Source organism: Somniosus microcephalus, chromosome 2, assembly GCF_052327205.1.
Source record: "Somniosus microcephalus isolate GS21.2 chromosome 2, FLI_Smic_1.0, whole genome shotgun sequence".
NCBI lineage: Eukaryota > Metazoa > Chordata > Chondrichthyes > Squaliformes > Somniosidae > Somniosus > Somniosus microcephalus.
The window spans coordinates 346541115-346564897 of record NC_140988.1 but is presented as its reverse complement, the minus strand read 5'-3'; the positions used below and the strand labels follow the sequence as shown (position 1 = coordinate 346564897).

Below are 23783 nucleotides of genomic sequence, written 5' to 3'. Positions count from 1 at the left end.
CCGTTTACATCTATTTGCGCAGCTAATTCATCCACCTTATTACGAATGCTCCTCGCATTAAGACACAAAGCCTTCAGGCTTGTGTTTTTTACACCCTTGATTTCTCTGCCTTCCACTTTTGCTTTTCTCCTTCCTGTCTTTTGTTTCTATCCTTGCTTCCCTTTCCTCTGTCTCCCTGCACAGGTTCCCAACCCCCTGCCATTTTAGTCAAAGAGGAGTTGGTGCCAGAGGAGTAGGGGAGAGACCAAGGTGTGATTTAGTGATGAGGGCCACACTGCCACCACAATGGTTTGGTAGGGCAAGTGGAACGTACAGCCAAGCGGGGAAGCTTTAGTAAGGGGCAGGTGTTGTTACCTGTGAACCAAGTTTCTGTCAAAGCCATGATAATGCAGCCATCCACGATAATGGCAAGGGCCTTGTTCGCGAATAAATAGATGTTCTGGTAGGAAATGTGGAGAGCGCTGTGATTGTTGATCTTTTGTCACAGTCTTCTTTCAAAAGGGGTAACGGTGAGTGGAAAAGGAATGTGGTTGGCAAGATTATCCACCGACGGGCATGCTGAGCAGGAAGGGGATCGTAAGCATTGGAGGAAAGGAGATTGTGAGAAAAGGGCAAAGGATGGCAATTGTTAGCTGAGGACAGAGGAGCTCTGTAGGGAGCTGCCAGCCCAGGAGCCATCTTGAGTCAATGTCCAAAATTGTCATAAAATTGACTTGGTTTACAATTAAATATCTTCTATAGTTGACACATTAACAGGATTTGAAAAAACATATGTACCTGATGTTGAAACTCTAGTTCAGCTTATTGCTGACGAGCTCACAGCTTCAGTAATTATTCTTGGATCTTAAGCAAATGCCTCCTGTCAATCACCCTAAGGTGAGGTGAGCGTGACTGCCATTGACATCAATGCGGCATTTGACCGAGTGTGGCATCAAGCAGCTCTAGTAAAATTGAAGCCAATGGGAATCGGGGGGCGTAAATCCACTGGCTCGAATCATACCTAGCACAAAGGAAGATGGTTGTGGTTATTGGAAGCCAATCATCTCAGCCCAAGGACATCGCTGCAGGTGTTCCTCAGGGCAGTGCCTAGGCACAACCATCTCCAGCTGCTTCATCAATGACTGTCCCTCCATCATAAGATCAGAAGTGGGGATGTTCGCTGATGATTGCAGTGTTCAGTTGTGACTCCTCAGATAATGAAGCAGTCCGTGCCTGCATGCTGTAAGACCTGGACAACATTCATGCTTGGGCTGATAAGTGGCAAGTAACTTTTGCATCACACAAGTGCCAGACAATGACCATCTCCAACAAGAGAAAGTCTAACCACCTCCCCATGTCATTCACTGGCATTACCAATGTCGAATCCACCGCCATCAACATCCTGGACTGTTGACCAGAAACTTAACTGGACCAGCCACATAAATACTGTGGCTACAAGAGCAGATCAGAGGCTGGGTATTCTGCAGCCTCTACCACCTAGAAGGACAAGGGCGGCAGGCGCATGGTAACACCATCACCTCCAAGTTCCCCTCCAAGTCACGCACCATCTTGACTTGGCAATATATTGCTGTTCCTTCATCGTCGCTGGGTCAAAATCCTAGAACCCCCTCCCTAACGGCACTGTGGGAGTACCTTCACCACACGGACTGCAACGTTTCAAGAAGGCGGCTCACCACCATCTTCTCAAGGGCAATTAGGGATGGGCAATACATACTGGACTTGACAGAGATGCCCACATCCTGTGAACGAATTTAAAAAAAAAGCCATAAACAAGATACCTGTTGAGTTATAATGAGCCAAATGTAATGTCAAAACAAAAACCAGACTTGTTAGCTGACTGATGACTTGCCATAATTTCTTGTTTCGTTTTATTGTTATTGAAGGCTAGCGCCAGATAAATGTGGCATTTTTCTAAGTCACTCCCAGCATGCTTTGTCTCTACTTTTGTTGCCTTGGCAACCTGGGGTGTGAAGGTCCTTTGTTGTCTTGAAATACTCATGATTCTTAACATGAACTCTTTCTGCTGAAAACTCAATTTTTAGGGCGCTTTTACTACAAGAAAATTGTGACTATTCCAAGATTTTGTCAGAGAAGTCTGACAGATCAGAGGCAGTGTAGGGGTTAAGAGAGGTAGAGCTAGGTATCGTCAGTGTACATGTGAAAGCTGACCCTGCGTCTGCTGTGATATTGACTGTGGCAGTGTACAAATAAGGAAGAGGTGGGGGACAGGGATAGATTCTTGGACTCTGAGGTGATGATGCCAGGGAGGGAATCAATGCCAATGCTGTAAATGTTCGGCAAGGTAAGGATTGAAGTATGATGGGATAGTTCCCTGGAGCTGGACGTGTTAACAAGGTTTCCGCCAAGTTACGGCGGCAGAGCAGGAGAAGCCCAGTGATTGTGTTCCTTTATTGAATCAAACTTGTATTGGCAGCACAAAACTCGGTTACACAGATGCTTTAAGACCAATTTATCATAAATTTAAATCTCTTATCGTAAATTAAATGTGTCTTTATTTGTCTAGAGAAAATAATGGAAATGTCATAAAGAAAACCAGTCTTGAAAATAATTTTTGTCATTTAAAAGCTACTGTGGACACTTGTATAGATATATTAATTATGTGTTTTTGTTCTTTTACAGAATGCCCAGAGATATGCTGAAAAAGTGTTAGGGCAAAAATGTCGACCGTCTTTTGTTCAGCAACAAATGGCTATTTTGTTTCCTCACAAATATGATCTCAAAATGCGTCCTTTCCTGGAGAGAAATTCCATTTTACGTGACACTGTATTCAAGTATAACACCCCATTTGGTTTTAACACGCACCAGAATAGTTTTAACCAACTCATTGATCTCATGCCCATGGTATCATTGCCAGAAGAACTAGAAGGAAAGCCCTGCAAACGCTGTATTGTCTTAGGAAGTGGTGGAATACTACGGGGGTTGGGTCTTGGACCATATTTGGATAAATTTGATGTTGTCATCAGGTACAGAATATTACATATTTGTGTATACCAGTCACATTTCCACAAGAGAGCATTGCTCAAATGACTTGTGATGCTTTAAAAACATTTTTGCTTTTGTTTTAATGTCTGTTTAACTGTAACATCACTAGCTTTTCTCAATGTAATGAAGATTAAAAAGTGTAATTCAAAGATCTTTAATAAAGATAACTAAATGCAGCACAGATCTGTTCCTGTGCGATCATGTGATTCTAAAATATAAGCACTGTCACCCCAAGATGGTACTAGGGAGTTCCCGCTGATGGTACTAGGGAGTTCTCTGCAGGTAAAATTAAGCATCTAATGAGTTTACGATATAGCTATCAACTAGGTAGGCTACGTGAGGTTGCCTTTCAGCTTCAAGTACCAGCTAGAGATGTGTATTTCAGATCATCGAGGAAGGTATTTACAATTTCAGCTTCAGGATGATTGAAATGTTTTTGATTTGAATGCATACAATACAGGTAAGAAGGTCTAATGGCAAATTACATATCAGGATGCTTTGACAAATGAGATTTAGCATATCTTGAGATCATGTGATATCACCGGAACAGATCTGTGTCTCATGACTTGCTCTAAGACTTGCACAAAACTGTTAAATTGCGATCATTTTGAAAAGCTTTATCTTCTGTGCAGTTGATAACTTCACTATATCTGATTGTATGAAGCTGTAGTTCTGACAAGCCATCCCAATTGAAATATTCAGTGTTAGAAACTCACTAATGTCATTCAAATTGTTCTAATTTTGCCTATCAAGAAATTTATATTCTTCTCACTTAGGCTGAACAATGCACCAATCCAAGGATTCACTCAAGATGTTGGTAACAAAACCACTATAAGAATGAGCTATCCAGAGGGAGCACCAAAATCTCTACTTGACTATGATCCTTACATGCTGTTTGTTGCTGTCATGTACAAGGGAGTAGATTTCAGCTGGCTGAAGGCCATGATCAAAAAAGAACAAGTGGTGAGTAGATTTACTAAAATGTCAACATTTCCTACTGATGCACTTTATTATTTGAAACAGCAGATCTCCTTGAATATATTGCATCCTTATTGCTTCAGTAACCTCAAGATGTTAAACTATCACTCCAGTATTGGCAAAAGTGAACAGTACAGAGGAGTTTTAAGCCTAGACTATGGGTGCAGTTGCCTTTGCTGGGTATCTGTTGTGGAACAGGAGGGAACGGCCTGAGAATGCAGAGGATACAGGAAATGCATACAGAAAAAATCTACAGCAAAAGAACCAACTATCTGGGTCTCTTGAGGCATGGGCTCAGTAGAGAGGCTGTGACTGAGGTTTTTCAATGGTCCATAAGATCTGCATGGACAGCCATTAACAGTGGCAGTGATGCTCACTGCTGCCACCCAATCTTTATGCCACAAGCTCCATCCACTGCCCACAGAGGTCATCACAGAAATCAGTTGTGCTATCCACTGCTCCACCATTCACCCAGCAGTGATGATCATTAGCAGCATAAACAGCTGATATATTTTCCAATATCAAGGCATTTCCAAGGTACAGGACATTGCTGTTTGTATGCACTTAGCCATTGTGCACCAACCAATAATCCTAAGTCATACTTAAACAGGAAGGGTGATTATTCCACCAACATGAAATTACATTACATAGGATATATGGCACAGAAACAGGCCATTCGGCCCAACCAGCCCATGCCGGTGTTTATGCTCCACTCGAGCCTCCTCCCATCTTTCCTCATCTAAATCTATCAGCATAACCCTCTATTCCCTTCTCCCTCATATGCTTGTCTAGTCTCCCCTTAAAAGTATCTATACTTTTCGCTTCAGTGGTATGTGCCTCCCATCAGAAACATGTCATGTACACTTGCTAGGGCAAACTTTGCATTCTGAGACAGTTAAATCTTTGAAGGGGCAGGAAGGATAGGGATTTAATTAACCTTTGTCCCAGCAGAAAGTAGATGGAACAAGAAGCAAGGGTGAACCAGAGAGCAAAGTAGAGATTTAGGGTGTAGAGATTTACTAGAATAATACCAGGGATGAGGGTCTTCAGCTATGTGGAGAGACTAGAGAAGGGATTAAAAACAGAAAATGCTGGAAATACTCAGCAGGCCAGGCAGCATCTGTGGAGAGAGAAAAAGAGTTAACGTTTCAGGTCGACGACCTTTCGTCAGAGAAGGGATTGTTCTCCTTGGAGCAGAGAAGGTTAGGGGAGATTTAATTGAGGTGTTCAAGTCAGCACAAACATGATGGGCTGAATGGCCTGCTGCTGCAAGATTATATGACTCTGTTGTCTGACTTCTTTGATAATTGGCAAGAAAGTGTTAATTCATTCACTCAGTAGTTGGTACGGATCCTGATGGGGAGATTAGTAGTGTAAACGCTAATATATTCTGAACTGGTTGATGTAAGACAGTTTGGTGAGTCTAGGTATCATTAACTGCTTTTCAATATTTGAAAAGAAAACTTTTAAGTGGTATGGGGAATGGGACAGTGGTAAAATGGACTTTTGCCTGTCTTGAATTTTTAAACAGTTGTAAGGGGTTAACTCCCAATGCTACACATGGGAACACCATCATACTCATCTGTTTGTCTATTAGATTTTCCTTGAGGTACAAGTTTGTTTTGGCCAAATAATGGAGCGCCATTTGTAATTTTCCAATCCACAGCGACAATTCCTGAATTTAGAGAGCTTTAGGAAATTATGGCGAATACATTTGTAGTTTCCTCAACTATTTCTTTTAATACTCTGGGGTGTAATCCACCATTCTGTACCTATGAACATTATTTTGCATTTTGTTAACAGCAGTAATTAGTTATACAATTCCAGCAGTTTCAACAAGTAATCAATAGTCAATATCCAACTGTACCTTGCTGTGCACACATTGGCGGCTGTGCTTCCCTACATTACAGCAATGAATCGGTGTGTTTGTAATTTTCACAGCCAACGGTTGTAATACAGAGTGGTTTAAAGTTTTCTACCAGCCTGACAAGCAAGATCAGGCTAGTCTAAGGTAATAGTAAGTAAACATATGGTTAGTGACTATAGAGAAAAACTGAGTTGGGTCTTTATTGTTTTATTCATTGAGAATTGTAGGTAAAATATATCTCGCTGTGAAACTGTTTTCTTCATTCACCTGCCTTCTGTAAATAAACACCACTTATTGGTCCAACCCTGTGTCTCGAATTGGTAATCGTGTTTATCCAGTTGGCTGGATAAGAGAGGAGAATTCACATGGCAGCACGTGATTCATTCTAGTAGCTGATGTGTATGTAATAAGGGTTCTCTGTTATTTCTCCTCATCATGCTGCCCTTCAGCTATATAGTGGGTAGTATCGTGCATTCTGGATCATAGAGGGCACATGGTACGCTTGCAGGATTGACTTGGTGACCTAAAACCCCCAAAAATGTGACTGATACTCTTTCAAATGTGATGGGAATTATTTGTTGATATATAGCCAAATGAGAGCACATCATAATCGGCAACATGTGTGACAACTGTTAAGACTTGTAAGTGAATAAAGCATTCTTGTGAGTGCTGAAGCAGTATTTACTCAGTATAACTGTGTAACTAACAGTATAAGGGTACAGTAGCATAGTGATTTTGTTACTGGCCTAGAATGATCCGGAGACGTGAATTCAAATCCCACCACGGCAGCTGGGGAATTTAAATTCAATTAATTAAATAAACCTGGAATAAAAATCTAGTATCCGTAATAGTGACCACGAAACTGCCGGATTGTCGGAAAAACCCACCTGGTTCACTAATGGCCTTTAGGGAAGGAAATCTGCCTTCCTTACCTGGTCTGGCCTATATGTCACTCCAGACCCACAGCAATGTGGTTAACTCTTAACTGCCCTTTGAAATGGCCTAGCAAGCCACTCAGTTGTACCAAATCGCTACGAAAAACAATAATAAGAATAAAACCGGACGGACCACACGGCATCAACTGAGGCACCGGCTACGGACACGACAAAGGCACACCCAGCCCAATCGACCATGCAAAGTCCTGCTCACTAACATCTGGGGACTTGTGCCACAGTTGGGAGAGCCGTTCCACAGACGAGTCAAGGAACAGCGTGACATAGTCATACACACAGAATCATGCCTTTCAGGCAGCTATTCACAATATATATTAATGATCTAGACGAGGGAACTAGATGTAATACCTTCAAGTTTGCAGACAACACAAAGCTGGGTGGGCGTGTGTGCTGTGAGGAGGATGCAGAGAAACTCCAGTATGATTTGAACAGGTTGGGTGATTGGGCAGATGCTGGGCAGATGCAGTATAATGTGGATAAATGTGAGGTTGGTGGCAAAAACAGGAAGACAGATTATTATCTGAACGGCAATAGATTGGGGAAAAAGGGAAGTGCAACGATACCTGGGTGTCCTTGTGCACCAGTCGCTGAAGGTAAGCATGCAGGTGCAGCAGGCGGTTAAGAAGGCAAATGGTATGTTGGCCTTCATAGCGAGAGGATTCGAGTACAGGAGCAAGGATGTCTTGCTGCAGTTGTACAGGGCCTTGGTGAGACCACACCTTGAGTATTGTGTGCAGTTTTGGTCACCTTATCTGAGGAAGGATGTTCTTGCCATGGAGGGAGTGCAGCGAAGATTCACCAGACTGATACCTGGGATGGCAGGAATGACGTATGAGGAGAGATTGGGTCGATTGGGCTTATACTCGCTAGAGTTTAGAAGAATGAGAGGGGATCTCATTGAAACTTATAAAATTCTATCAGGACTGGACAGACTGGATGCAGGAAGGATGTTCCCGATGGCCGGGGAGTCCAGAACCAGGGGTCACAGTCTAAGGATAAGGGGTAAGCCATTTAGGATAGAGATGAGGAGGAATGGTGAACCTGTGGAATTCTCTACCACAGAAGGCAGTGGAGGCCAATTCATTAAATATATTCAAGAAGGAGTTGGATATATTAAGGCTAAAGGGATCAAGGGATATGGAGAGAAGGCAGGGACAGGGTACTGAATTTGGATGATTAGCCATGATCTCATTGAATGGCGGAGAAGGCTCGAGGGGCCAAATGGCCTACTCCTGCTCCTATCTTCTATGTTTCTATGTACCCCACTAGTCACAGCCTGCCATCCTGAAAAAGACCCGTTTGTCCCTACTCTTTGTTTTCTGTCTGTTAACCAATTCTCAATCCATGCTAGTATATTACCCCCAATTCCATGTGCCCTAATTTCGTTCACCAACCTCTTGTTTGGGACCTTATCGAAGGCCTTCTGAAAATTCACATCTACCAGTTCACCTTTGTCTACTCCACTAGTTACATCCTCAAAGAACTCCAATAGGTTTGTAAAACAGGATTTCCCTTTCGTAAATCCATGTTGACTCTGCCCAATCTTACTATTAGTTTCTAAGTGCCCAGTTATTGCATCCTTTATAATAGATTCCGGCATTTTCCCAACTACTGATGTGAGGCTAACAGATCTGTAGTTCCCTTTTTTCTCTCTCCCTCCTTTCTTAAATAGCGGGGTTACATTTGCTATCCTCCAATCTGCAGGAACCGTTCCAGAATCTATAGAATTTTGGAAGATGATAACCAAGCAAAATCTAAGGCTGAAGCATTTGCAACCATTTTCAGCCAGAAGTGCCGAGTGGATGATCCATCACGGCCTTCTCCTGCAGTCCCCACCATCACAGAAGCCAGTCTTCAGCCAATTTGATTCACTCCACGTGATATCAAGAAACAGCTGAGCGCACTGGATACAGCAATGGCTGTGGGCCCCGACAACATCCTGGCTGTCGTGCTGAAGACTTGTGCTCCAGAACTAGCTGCGCATCTAGCCAAGCTGTTCCAGTACAGCTACAACACTGACACTACCCGACAATGTGGAAGACTGCCTAGGTATGTCCTGTCTACAAAAAGCAGGACAAATCCAATCCGGCCAATTACCGCCCCATCAGTCCACTCTCAATCATTAGCAAAGTGATGGAAGGTGTCGTTGAAAGTGCTATCAAGCGGCATTTACTCACCAAAAACCTGCTCACCAATGCTCAGCCTGGGTTCTGCCAGGACCATTCGGCTCCAGACCTCATTACAGCCTTGGTCCAAACATGGGAAAAAAGAGCTGAATTCCAGAGGTGAGGTGAGAATGACTGTCCTTGACATCAAGGCAGTATTTGACTGATTGATTGTGGCATCAAGGAGCCCTAGTAAAATTGGAGTCAATGGAAATCGGGTAAACTCTCCACTGGCTAGAGTCATACCTAGCAGAAAGGAAGATGATTGTTGGAGGCCAATCATTTAACCCCCCCCCCAGGAAATCGCTGCAAGAGTTCCTCAGGGCAGTGTCCTAGGCCCAGCCATCTCCAGCTGCTTCATCAATGACCTTCCCTCCATCATAAGTTCACATGTTGGTACGTTCGCTATTGATTGCACAGTATTCAGTTCCATTCGCAACTCCTCGGATAATGAAGCAGTCCGTGCCCGCATGCAGTATGACCTGGACGACATTCAGGCTTGGGCTGATAAGTGGCAAGTAACTTTTGCGCCACATAAGTGCCAGGCAATGACTATCTCCAACAAGAGAGAGTCTTAACCACCACCCTTGACATTCAACGGCTTTACCATCGTCGAAACCTTCACCATCAACATCTTGGGGGGGGGGTTACCATTGACGAGAATCTTAACTGGACTAGCCACATAAATACTGACACCATCCAAGACAAAACAGCCCGCTTGATTGGCACCCCATCTACCACCTTAAATATTCACTCACCCCCTTCACCACCGTAGCTGCACTGTACCATCTACAGGATGCATTGCAGCAACGCGCCACGGCTTCTTCAACAGCACCTCCCAAACCTGCGGTCTCTACCACCTAGAAGGATAAGGGCAACAGGCACATGGGAACACCATCACCTCCAAGTTCCCCTTCAAGTGACACACCATCCTGACTTGGAAGTATATCGCCGTTTCTTCATCGTCGCTGGGTCAAAACCCTGGAACTCCCTCCCTAACAGCACTGTGGGAGTACCTTCATCACACGGACTGCAGCAGTTGAAGAAGGCGGCTCACCATCACCTCAAGGGCAATTCAGGATGGGCAATAAATGCTGGCCTTGCCGGCGACGCTCACATCCCAGGAATGAATTTTTAAAAAACCTTGTAAGTAAAAATTATGTAGAAACATAGAAACATTCGGCCCCTCGAGCCTGTTCCGCCATTTAATGAGATCATGGCTGATCATCCAAATTCAGTACCCTGTCCTTGCTTTCTCCCCATATCCCTTGATCCCTTTAGCCTTAAGAAATATATCTAACTCCTTCTTGAATATTATTTAATAAGTTGGCCTCAACTGCTTTCTGTGGTAGAGAATTCCACAGGTTCACCACTCTCTGGGTGAAGAAATTCCTCCTCATCTCAGTCCGAAATGGCTTACCCCTTATCCTTAGACTGTGACCCCTGGTTCTGGACTCCCCGGCCATCGGGAACATCCTTCCTGCATCTAGTCTGTCTAGTCCTGTTAGAATTTTATAAGTTTCAATGAGATCCCCTCTCATTCTTCTAAACTCTAGCGAATATAAGCTTAATCGACCCAATCTCTCTTCATACGTCATTCCTGCCATCCCAGATTTCAGTCTGTTGAATCTTCGCTGCACTCCCTCCACAGCAAGAACATCCTTCCTCAGATAAGGCGACCAAAACTGCACACACTACTCAAGGTGTGGTCTCACCAAGGCCCTGTAGAACTGCAGCAAGACATCCTTGCTCCTGTACTTGAATCCTGTCGCTATGAAGGCCAACATACCATTTGCCTTCTTAACCGCCTGCTGCACCTGCATGCTTACCTTCAGCGACTGGTGCACAAGGACACCCAGGTCTCGTTGCACTTCCCCTTTTTCCAATCTATTGCCATTCGGATAATTATCTTCCTGTTTTTGCCACCAAGGTGGATAACCTCGCATTTAGCCACATTATAATGCATCTGCCCAATCACCCAACCTGTCCCAATCATACTGGAGTTTCTCTGCATCCTCCACAGCACACACGCCCACCCAGCTTTGTGTCGTCTGCAAACTTGGAGATATTACATCTAGTTCCCTCGTCTAGATCATTAATATATATTGTGAATAGCTGGGGTCCTAGCACCGATCCCTGCGGTACCCCACTAGTCACTTCCTGCCACTTGGAAAAAGACCCGTTTATTCCAACTCTTTGCTTCCTGTCTGCCAACCAGTTCTCTATCCAAGTCAGTACCTTACTCCCAATCCCATGTGCTTTAACTTTGCACGCCAATCTCTTATGCGGGACCTTATCGAAAGCCTTCTGAAAGTCCAAATACATCACATCCACTGGTTCTTCCTTATCTATTCTACCAGTTACATCCTCAAAAAATTCCAGTAGATTAGTCAAGCATGATTTACCTTTTGTAAATCCATGTTGACTTTGTCCGATCCTGTCACTGTTTTCCAAGTGCTCTGCTATTACATCTTTTATAATGAACTCTAGCATTTCCCCCACTACCGATGTCAGGCTTACCGGTCTATAATTCCACGTTTTCTCTCTACCACCTTTTTTAAATAGTGGGGTTACATTAGCTACCCTCCAATCCATGGGAACTGTTCCAGAGTCTATAGAATTTTGGAAGATGACCAGCAACGCATCTACTATTTCTAGGGCCACTTCCTTAAGTACCCTAGGATGTAGATTATCAGGCCCTGGGGATTTATCGGCCTTCAATTACATAAATTTCCCTAACCCCATTTCCCTACAAATACTGATTTAATTCAATTCCTCCCTCTCATTAGACACTGTGTTCCCCGACATCTCTGGAAGTTTAATTGTGTCCTCCTTTGCCCAGATATATATTTGATAAGAGTATCAGCTACAAAGCACGGTCAGTGAATCTATTCAGTATTTTACTTTATTTTCCCATATACACTAAATATTTAGTTAAAAGGGACTTGTTAAGATGAGTCTTTAGATGCCCAAGATCATTCATTACTTCTTCACAGTAACATAACCTCTGTGGTTCATCAATAGTTGCTCTTTTGATGTACAAACCATAATTATGACCATATAATGATTCCCCTCTACTGTGGCTGACACGGCCCTTGACTGTGTCCGTTCCATTTCCCGCACTTCTGCTCTCACCCCTTCCCCTCCCTCCCAGAACCACGATAGGGTTCCCCTTGTCCTCACCTTTCACCCCACCAGCCTCCGCATTCAACGGATCATCCTCCGCCACCTCCAACGTGATCCCACCACCAAACACATCTTCCCCTCACCTCCCCTTTCAGCATTCCGAAGAGACCGCTCTCTCCGCGACACCCTGGTCCACTCCTCAATCGCCCCTAACAGCCCTTCTCCTTCGCCTGGCACCTTCCCGTGCAAACGCAGGAGATGCAACACATGCCCTTTTACCTCCTCCCTTCCCACCGTCCAGGGTCCCAAACACCCCTTCCAGGTGAAACAGCGATTTACTTGTACTTCTTGCAATTTAATATACTGTATTCGCTGCTCACGATGCGCTCTCCTCTACATTGGGGAGACCAAACGCAGATTGGGCGACCGCTTTGCAGAACACCTCCGTTCCGTCCGTAAGGGTGACCCTGAGCTTCCGGTCGCCTGTCACTTTAATTCACCGCTTCACTCCCACTCTGATCTCTCTGTCCTCGGGCTATTACATTGTTCCAATGAAGCTCAACATAAGCTCGAGGAACAGCACCTCATCTTTCGATTAGGCACTTTACAGTCTTCCGGGCTCAACATTGAGTTTAACAATTTCAGACAATAACCCCTGCCCCCATTTTTCATGCTGTATTATTTTGCCATTCCCATTTGCAACATTTTACCTTTCCTGCCTCTTACATAAGCACAGTATGTTCTTTCAATTCCTCCCCCCCCCCCCCCCCCCCGTCTCTGCACCTGCTTAATATCTGCTACATCTCCAGCTTTTTCCAGTTCTGATGAAGGGTCCCAGACCTGAAACGTTAACTCTGTTTCTCTCTCCATGGATGCTGCCTGGCCTGCTGAGTATTTCCAGCATTTTCTGTTGTTATTTCAGATTTCCAGCATCCGCAGTATTTTGCTATCATAATTATGACCTAACCTGTGTTTCATTCTGTTCTTCTGTCACTTTGGCAAATGGTGCCTTACTGGTGGGGTATTCATTCATTTCAGACCATATTGAATCATCAGGAGGAAATCACTTACTGGGTTCTTCAGTCTTTATATAGACCTGAAGATGGAAATGGCCCTAAGAGGTACCTTCATTTGTTTTTTCTTTGTCAGAGGATGAACTCATTTCTCAAGTTATTTTCTTCCGGAGAAACATGTGAAAGTTAGCTGAGGATACAAATGGCAACCTGCCTATGGGCAGGTATACAACATTACCACTCTAAACTGATCACTAGGAGGTGTACAAAAACAACCTGGTGATCGCTCTCTGATCTTCCCTCCCTTGTAGGAAGTACCTGACCTTCTCTTAGCACTTCCCTACTGCAGTAGTACCTGCAGCTTCCTCCAAACCCTAACTGCCAGTGTAAAGAAGGTTAGCTCTAAGACATGGTCTGGAACTGATTTTTCTTTGTACTGTACTAGGCACAATGTAACTGTAGCCAGAACTTTACCCAATCTTTACTTCTCTGTTATATAAACAAGCACAAACTCCCGTGCTGCAATTTGTTTTCTTCTAATTGTAAAGAACTCCGTATCCAGTTTGCTCTTTCACTCATAGAGTGGCACGATAAGAGGTGACCTACATCACTGTCAGAGGATGGGTTGCAGCATTCATGCTGAGTTTTAAGGTGCTCTCCTTTATCCTGCACATAGTGATGGGAGAGGATGAAATAACTCCATACTTGCACCAGCTAGAAGTCGGTATTAGTCCTGCAAACTCAATATGACAAACATAGTTGTGTATGAAAGCATCACGATGAATATCCTAATGAGGGGTTTTCATTGTAAAAACAGCTATTTCAGTTGCCACAGCATGGTACGTGTAGGTTTGATAGGCCTTTGCCTAAAAATGACCACAATATGAACAGCACACTGCCAAATAAAAGGGTAAAATTTCTTTATTGAAGTATTTGTGCTAAACTTTCAAATAGAAAATATATTTAGTAGTAAATTGATTTTTTTTAAAAGACACACAAATACTGACGCCTTGCATTGTAATGGAAAATTGTAGCCCAGTATTGGTTTTAATGAAGTTAGGCCGAAGTGATGTGTAGAAGTTGGTGAATTAACTTAATAAGCATAAACATTCTGTAACAATGACATAGCTGTACGTAAGGCATTTGTTAATTTCCAGTATTAACTTTTTTTTACCATTACCTACTCTAGTCATTTTGGGAAAAATTCTGGTTCTGGCAGGAAGTTGCAAAGGAAGTACCAATTGAACCAGCACAGTTTCGAATTCTGAACCCAGAGATTATAAGAGAGACGGCTATTGATCTGCTGCAGTTACCTGAACCTCGATCAAAATGGTGGGGATGGGACCAGGTATGGGCTGAATTTGGGCTATTTGGTTATGGGCAAATTACAGTTTGGAGAAACATGGTTTTAAGGCCTTGTGACATGATTATGTATATTTGGTAAAGGGTTGCCCTGCTGTGAGTATGTAAGCTATATCCTTTTAATGTTTGGAAACAAAAATGCAGTTCTGACTGCAGAATATTATAATATTTTTGGAAACCTATTTTGTGCATCCAATATGGACTAGTGGTCCGCTTTTGTATCCATTGTGGTGAATGTTGTATAAACAGAGCGCTTGATACATAGGGGAATCTTGTTTTAGATGGTACCTTCATGAAAATTTAAAAATGGATAGAATTAAATATTGACTAAGAAAAGAGGTATGTTTTATGCCCTTTTTGTGCCTGGTTCTCGCTGCATTATTTCCAAGCTGGCCACTTTTCTGTCCCTTTTCAGTGTTACTCTATTCGCCATTTCTGTGTATCTTGTCTATACCCTTTAAGATCTTGAATGACTAGAACATAGTTTTCATCCCCCAATCTTCTCTTCAGTGTAACAATTCTCTGCTTCTACAGCCTCTCCTCATAAATTAGGCGTCTAATTCCATCCATCAATCTAGCTGCCCTTCATTGCATCCTTTCCAATGTCTGGTTGTCTTTCTCGTAGTGTGACCAGAATTGTGCGCAGTACTCCAGGTAGGTTCAGACCTGTACTCTGTACAAACTCAGAATCACTCTCAGCAATTTGTGCTCTATTCCTCTGGCTGAAGATCCTATTTGATCTTTTTACTGCTGCCACACACTGTGCGATATATCCAACAGTACCCCCAAATCGATCTGCTGTGTTGTCCTGCAAAGCAGTACCATTCAGCTTGTAGTGCCATTGCTTTTTACCCTTTCAGAATCTCTTGACATTACTTTATTTCCACATTAAATGACATCTGGCTCCCCAAACTATACAGGCCATTCTTGTAACTTATCTGCTGTCCCTCCCAGTTTGGGATCACATTAAAGTCAGAGTTTTGTTTCTCTCTTCATTTCCAAGTCTTTTACCTATATTGTAAACAGCGTTGGCCCCAACACTGATCCTTGTGGCATACCACTTTCCGTGTTGATCCAGCTTCACCACCCTTTGCTTTCTTTACTTCAGTCAGTTTTTGATCCGTTAGGCACGTTCTCAAAAGCTTTGCTGAAATCCAAATAACCAGCATCTACTGAGTGTCAGCTCAGTGGTAGCACTCCTGCATCTGAGTCAGAGGGTCTTGGGTTCAAGCCCCACTCTAGGGGCTTGACCACATAATCCAGTGCAGTACTGAGGGAGTAGGAGATCTAATGGCATCTGCCATTAGTTAGACTTGACTCTCCACCTTTCAGCTCAAAAGATTTTGCCCACAAAGTTGCTGCAAGTGCAAGCTGGTAATGGTGCTGGTAAGGGAAACGGCATCTGGGACCTGAGCCAACAGGGCAACCAACAGGCTATCTCCTTAACCAATGAAATTTAAGGATTGGAAAATAAACAGCTGGAGGACTGAGAATTAAAGGGGGTGAATTCAATGTTAAATCAGGTACAGAAAGAGAAATAAAGAGAAGGGAAAAAAATTGCATTAAAAGAGAGAAAAAATAGACAGATGAAATGTAAGAAAAAAGAAACATAAAATTTACTATTTGACATTTTCAGCGGCAGAGAAGTTCATTGGCAGTAATTAACAATTATCACGTTGTTAAAAGGGTACTTGCGCTACTAATTACTAGCCCTAAATATCTGAGGTGGATTTAGTTCATATCTACTGCACAAATACAGCAACTTCATGCCATTCAGTGCAGGTGAGGCAGACAGCGAAATGCCGTTTTCACAAAGCTAACGGGGGAGTGGCGCGAACCGCATTTAACTGCACATCTGCCCCTCGCCTGAAGTTGCTGTACCATTTATTTACACATACATAACGGCGAACACCATTAGCCTCACTGTTATTTTGACGGCAAATTCATGCCCTTTAAAGTGAGGCCAAGTCGGCATGTTCAGGAAGATGCAAAAGATTCCATTGCACTATTCAAAGAAGAACCAGCTAGTTTTTTCAGTGTGCTGACCAACATTTATTACTCTACCAACGCCGCTGTAAACAGATACAATTATTTTCCGTTGGGTCCTTGCTGTGTGCAAATTGGCTGCCACATTTGTCCAAGTAACAACAGTGATCACACTTCAAAAATGCTGCATTGGCTGTGAAATGATTTGGGACATGAAAGGAATTATATAAATCCAAGTTATTTTTTGATTTCCCCTGGCCACAAGGTTTATTATCTCTTCAAAGAACTCCGTAGAGATTTGTTGGGCATGATCGCCCTCCCGTAGAGCTATGCAGCCTCTCCTATAGTTCTGCATTTCTCCAGGTGCTTCATTATTTGTTTCTTCAGGATGCCCTCCAGTACCTTTCCTACAATGTCAGGCTAACCACTCTGTAGTTCCCTGGGTTATCTCTTTGCCTTTTTAATAGAATGCATTATGTTCTCTTTTCTCTAGTCCTCGGACACAGTCCTCCTCCAATTTCATTGGCACCTGTATTCAGCATTGTGCACTCTCAAGTCAGGCATAGAACATTTCCCACATCAGTCAACTTTACAGTCTCCGAGATCATAAACACTTACACGCAAGTAATATTCCTTGCAATAGTAAAGCTTATTAGACTATTTCATTAAAGCAGTTATAACTCATTACCACTTTGTGCACTTTCCAAACCACATTCATAAGCCTTTTATCCCTTTTTTGTTTGCAAAAATAAATTTAGCAACCACTACTTTGGAAAATATAACTTGCACTGTGTATGTATGAAAACTTTAAATGGATGTTTGGCACCACTCAGTGGTCATTTATTGAATTGCAGTTTTATTATAGAGACATCATAATGGTCTGGAATTTCTTGAAAATTTGCACGTACACCATTATTCTAGTGCAGAAGTTCCAGGAAATTGTGACGCAAGTGAGTTATATTAGTTTTTATGCCACATCAGAATTTCCTGGGTCATTTGCGGTGCTTCACAGACAGCCTTGCCGAAACAGGTGAAAGTTAATAAAATAGCTCCGCCCCATTCAAAACTGCAGCGTTGCCGAATTTCCTTGATATATGGTAGATTTCTGGTTGCTGCAAGGCACGCTGATAAAGAAAGGCGCACACACCTCAGTCATTGAGACTGAAACTGGCCAATCTGATTGGGAAATGGAAGGAGTATTCTGCAATTGTGATGTTTTTATAGAGGCTTGCGCAAATAATTCAATTCCCTTTCAGTCTGAGAGCTCCTGCAGGATTTTCTGTGGAATATTCTTCTACATCAAGTAGAACGGCAGCTTGGCTCTGCAATGCTGTGGCCACAGAGAGTCTTTGTATACACTAATCAGTGTCTGATGCTAGTGTAATGGTAGCATAGTGGTTCTGTTACTGGGCTAGTAATCCAGAGACCTGGACTAATGAGACGTGAATTCAAATCCCACCACAGCAGCTGGGGAATTTAAATTCAGTTAATTAAATGAATCTGGAATAAAAAATATCAGTAATGGTGACCATGAAACTACTGGATTGTCGTAAAAACCCATCTGGTTCACTAATGCCCTCTAAGGAAGGAAATCTGCCGCTGTTACCTCGTCTGACTTGTATGTGACTCTTAACTGCCCTCTGAAATGGCCTAGCAAGCCACTCAGTTGTAAAAAAACCGCTATGAAAAACAATAAGAATAAAACTGGGGTGGACCACCTGGCAGCAACCTCGGCACCCAACCCAGTCGACCCTGCAAAGTCCTCCTCACCAACATCTGGGGACTTGTGCCAAAATTGGGAGAGCTGTCCCACAGACTAGTCAAGCAACAGCCTGACATAGTCATACTCACAGAATCATACCTTTCAGCCAATGTCCCAAACTCCTCCATCACCATCCCTGGGTATGTTCTGTCCCACCAGCAGGACAGACCCACCAGGGGTGGTATACAGTCGGGAAGGAGTGGTCCTGGGAGTCCTCAACATTGACTCTGGACCCCATGAAGTCATAGAATCATAGAAATTTGCAGCACAGAAGGAGGCCATTTGGCCCATCTTGTCCGTGCCGGCCGACAAAGAGCTATCCACCCTAATCCCACTTGTTAGCACTTGGTCCGTAGCCATAGGTTACGGCACTTCAAGTGCATATCCAAGTACTTTTTAAATGTGATGAGGGTCTCTGCCTCTACCACCCTTTCAAGCAGTGAGTTCTAGACCCCCACCATCCTCTGGGTGAAAACATTTCTCCTCAAATCCTCTCTAAACCTCTGACCAATTACTTTAAATGTATGCCCCCTGGTTATTGACCCCTCTGCTTAGGGAAATAGGTCCTTCCTATCTACTCTATCTAGGCCCTTCATAATTTTATACACCTCAATTAGGTCTCCCCTCAGCCTCCTCTGTTCCAAAGAAAATAACCCCAGCCTACCCAATCGATCCTCATAGCTAAAATTCCCCAGCCCAGGCAACATCCTTGTAAATCTCCTCTGCACCCCCTCTAGTGCAATCACATCCTTCCTGTAATGTAACCAGAACTGCATGCAGTACTCTAGCTGCGGCCTAACTAGTGTTTTATACAGTTCGAGCATACCCTCTCTGCTCTTATATTCTATGCCTCTGCTAATAAAGGCAAGTAACCCGTATGCCTTCTTAACCACCTTATCTACCAGTCCTGCTACCTTCAGGGATCTGTGGCCATACACTCTGATCCCTCTGATCTTCTGCACTTCTCAGTGTCCTACCATTTATAGTGTATTTCCTTGTCTTGTTAGCCCTCCCCAAATGCATTACCTCATACTTCACCAGATTGAATTCCATTTGCCACTGTTCTGCCCACCTGACCAGTCCATTGATAGCTTCCTGCAGTCTGCAGCTTTCTTCTTCATTATCAACCGCTTGGCCAATTTTTGTATCATCTGCAAACTTCATAATCATATTTCCTACATTCAAGTCCAAATCATTGAGTACAAAAGTAGAGAAGTTATGCTGAACCTTTATAAAGCGCTGGTTTAGGCCACAACTGGAGTATTGCGTCCAGTTCTGGTCACCACACTTTAGGAAGGATGTGAAGGTCCTTGAGAGGGTGCAGAGGAGATTTACCAGAATGGTTCCAGGGATGGGGGAATTTTAGCTACAAGGACAGGTTGGAGAAGCTGGATTTGTTTTCATTAGAGCAAAGGAGGTTGTGGGGTGATTTGATAGAGGTGTACAAGATTATGACGGGTTTGGGTAGGCTAGACGGGGAAAGGCTGTTCCCACTAGTTGATGGTACAAGGACTAGGGGACACAGATTTAAGGTTTTGGGCAAGAGATACAGGGGGGATGTGAGGAAAAACTTTATTATGCAGTGAGTGGTGAGGACCTGGAACTCGCTGCTGACAGAAGTGGTGGAAACGCAGACACTCAATGTTTTCAAGGGGAGACTGGATAGGCACTTGAGGGAAATAAACTTGCAGGGTTACGGGGATAGAGCGGGGGAATGGGACTGACTGGATTGCTTCCCAGAGAGCCGGCATGGACTCGATGGGCCGAATGTCCTCCTTCTGTGCTGTCCCTTAGCAGAGGGGTCAAAAACCAAGGGGCACAGATTTAAAATAATTGGTGGAAGGTTTAGAGGGGATTTGAGGGGAAATTTCTTCACCCAGAGGGTTGTGGGGGTCTGGAACTCACTGCCTGAAAGGGTGGTAGAGGCAGGAACCCTAACCACATTTAAAAAGTACTTGGATGTGCATTTGGGATGCTCTAACCTGTGGGGCTACGGACCAAGAGCTGGGAAGTGGGATTAGGCTGGATAGCTCTTTGTTGGCCGGCGCGGACACAATTGGCCTCCTTCCATGCTGTAACTTTCAGTGATTCTTTCTATGACTTTGACTCTATGACTCATTGATATATACCACAAAAAGCATAGGACCCAGTACTGAGTCCTGTGGAACCCCACTGGAAACAGCCATCCAGTCACAAAACACCCTTTGACCATTACCCTTTGTTTCCTGCCTCTGAGCTAATTTTGGATCCAACTTGCCACTTTGCCTTGGATCCCATGGGCTTTTACTTTCGTGACCAGTCTGCAATGCGGGACCTTATCAAAAGCCTTGCTAAAATCCATATAGCCTACATCAAACGCACTACCCTCATCGACCCTCCTTGTTACCTCCTCAAAAAATTCAATCAAGTTAGTCAGACATGACCTTCCGTTAACAAATCCATGTTGACTGTCCCTGATTAATCCGTGTCTTTCTAAATGAAGATTTATCCCGTCCCTCAGAATTTTTTCCAATAATTTTCCCACCACCGAGGTTAGGCTGACTGGCCTGTAATTACTTGGTCTATCCCTTTCTCCCTTTTTAAATAATGGTACCATGTTAGCAGTCCTCCAGTCCTCTGGCACCAAACCTGTAGCTAAAGAGGATTGGAAAATGATGGTCAGAGCCTCTGCTATTTCCTCTCTTACTTCTTTTAACAGTCTGGGATACATTTCATCCGGGCCTGGAGATTTATCCACTTTCAAAGATTCTAATCCCCTTAATACTTCCTCTTTCACTGTTTACTTCATCTAATATTTCACACTCCTCCTGCCTGATTGCAATGTCTGCATCATCCCTCTCTTTTGTGAAAACAGACGCAAAGTATTCATTAAGAACCATACCCGTGTCTTCTGCTTCTACACAAAGGTTACCTTTATGGTCCCTAATAGGCCCAACTCTTACTTTAGTTATCCTCTTGCTCTTAATGTATTTATAAAACATCTTTGGGTTTTCCTTGATTTTACTTGCCAATATTTTTTCATGCTTTTTCAAGTCTCATGGCTTCAGGTCAAGCATATGGGCAAGGAAACCTCCTGCTGATTACCACCTACCGCCCTCCCTCAGCTGATGAATCAGTACTCCTCCATGTTGAACACCACTTGGAAGAAGCACTGAGAGTAGCAAGGGCACAGAAATGTCCATCACTAAAAGTGGCTCGGTAGCACCACTACTGATCGAGCTGGCCGAGTCCTGAAGGACATAGCTGCCAGTCTGGACCTGTGACAGGTGGTGAGAGAACCAACACGAGGGAAAAACCTACTTGACCTCATCCTTACCAATCTACCTGTCGCAGATGCATCTGTCCATGACAGCATTGGTAACAGTGACCAGTCGTTGTGGAGACAAAGTCCCGTCTTCACACTGAGGACACCCGCCATCGTGTTGTGTGGCACTACCACCGTGCTAAATGGGATAGATTCAGAACAGATCTGGGAGCTCAAAACTGGGCATCCATGAGATGCTGTGGGCCATCAGCAGCAGAATTGTATTCCACCACAATCTGTAACCTCATGGCCTAGCATATCCCTCACTCTACCATTATCATCAAGCCAGGGGACCAACCCTGGTTCAGTAAGGAGTGTAGAAGAGCATGCCAGGAGCAACACCAGGCGTACCTAAAGATGCAGTGCCAACTTGGGGAAGCTGCAATACAGGACTACAAAGGGAGCGGGCTCCTTAGCGTGATCGTTTTTAAAAAAAAGCCAAAACATCATGCTTCCGGTTGTTGGAGTGCGCAGTACACGTCTGAAACAACAACAGAAAACACTGGAAAAACTCAGCAGGCCAGGCAACATCTGTAGAGAGAAAATAGAGTTAACGTTTCAGGTCGAAACCCTTCTTCAGAACTGAGAAAAAAAGGCAGGAAATGAAACAGATTAAAAGGCAGATTGGGGGCTGGGAAATGGAGGAGGGGATGAAAGAAGAGACATTGAGATGAACGTTGACTCTCTTTCTCTGTACGGATGTTGCCTGGCCTGCTGAGTTTTTCCAGTGTTTTCTGTTGTTGTTTCGGATTTCCAGTATCCGCAGTATTTTGCTATCGCAGTACACGCCTGCGCAGCTTCTGGTTCGTTGGCAGCAGTCACTCCGTTTTTTTAAAACGCTGATTATAGTCACAATTCTAATAATAAGCATTCTGCCCCTGCCATTTTTTTTTTGTTCTCTAGGTTTCCAGGTATTGCACAACATTTCCTGACTGAAAGGACAGGCAAATGGCCTACTCCCCAGCCTGTGCTCAGTAGTTCCTTAGAGAGCACAATGATCCCTGACCGAGAGGACTAGCAAGTGGCCTGTTGCCAGTGCTGTGTTTTGTAACTGGGCAATAGGAGCGTCTTTTAGGACTTGAACACAAACTAGGTTGATGCTTAACAGCAGCATTATGCTGTATTGGCAAGGTGAAGCCCCATCTGTCTGTTCAGGTGATACTACTTGAAGAGCAGTGTGTTCTCCTGGTGTCCTCACCAACATTCTTCCCTCAACCAATACCACTGAAATAGATTCATCATTTATCTCTTTGTGGGATCTTGCTGTTTGCAAAATGGCCATTTAATTTGCCTACACAACTGCCCTTTAAAGTAATTAGCTGTATGTGGAGTGTTCTGAGATTTGATAAGTTGCTGTCCAAAATATACTGTACCACAATTGTTCATGAGACTTACGAGTGTGGCTATTCTGAAAAGATCCGCTTGAAGATATGTGGAATATCTTGATGGTTTTGTCAGTCAAGGAGAGGTCAGTCTTCACCTTTTAAACAGAAGCTGGATCAATATCTGTTGAGAAGCGGTATTGAGGATTACTTGACTTTTTTTCCTCACAGGAGGTAGAGGAAGGAAACTTGGGGCTTGATTTTAATTCAGCTGAACGGGCGGGTTTGGAGGCGGGTTGGGCGCGAAAATCTGAAAAACTACCGGTGGGATGCGAACCCGCCTCCACGCGATTTTCGCAAGTGTCGGGTCACCCGCTCCCAAGCTAACCCGACAGCAAACGGCGGGACAGGCAGTTAAGGCAGTTAGCAGCTTGTTAACTCAGGAAATGGCTTCTGGCATGGAGAACAACATGATGGAAAGCAACCTGCAACCCCTATAGCCAGCCAAGGCAGCAATGATTCCAAAGGCCAAACATTTTGAGTACAACAACTTCTTTATTTTGCAAACTGTGTGTGTGTCACTTATTCATGACAAACTAATAGAAACAAACACAAAAAATCATTAATTAACATAACTGGTTCTCACAACCTGGAGATAATGGCCAAAACACTAAACAAAAGTAATTACACGAACCTCGGCCTTTAATAAAAACATTCCCAACATTTCGTCAGACCTCCTACTTTTTGCCCTTCGAGGGTGATCTCCTTCCCTTGCCTACTTGCCCCCTTCCCACCCTACTGCTCCTCCATAATGGGGCCCCAGTGGCTGCAGCAAGGCTGTTGAATGTCAGATCCTGAGACTACAGATACCCATGAAGGATGCCCTCGACCAGCTCTGGGCCTGGAGGGCCTGGCTGCAGACTGCACCAACTCTGCATGGGC

The 23783-nt window shown here is 43.8% G+C and overlaps 1 protein-coding gene across 1 annotated transcript in view; it reads left to right on the top strand.

Annotated features, from left to right (window-relative positions):
• The window catches only part of st3gal5 (ST3 beta-galactoside alpha-2,3-sialyltransferase 5), a 169334-nt gene that overhangs the window by 131582 nt on the left and 13969 nt on the right, over positions 1-23783 (top strand). The window contains exons 4-6 of the mRNA XM_085975488.1: positions 2641-2984; positions 3780-3966; positions 14295-14453. Coding sequence (XP_085831614.1) covers positions 2641-2984; positions 3780-3966; positions 14295-14453 — 690 coding nt within the window. The remainder of the gene's footprint in view (positions 1-2640; positions 2985-3779; positions 3967-14294; positions 14454-23783) is intronic.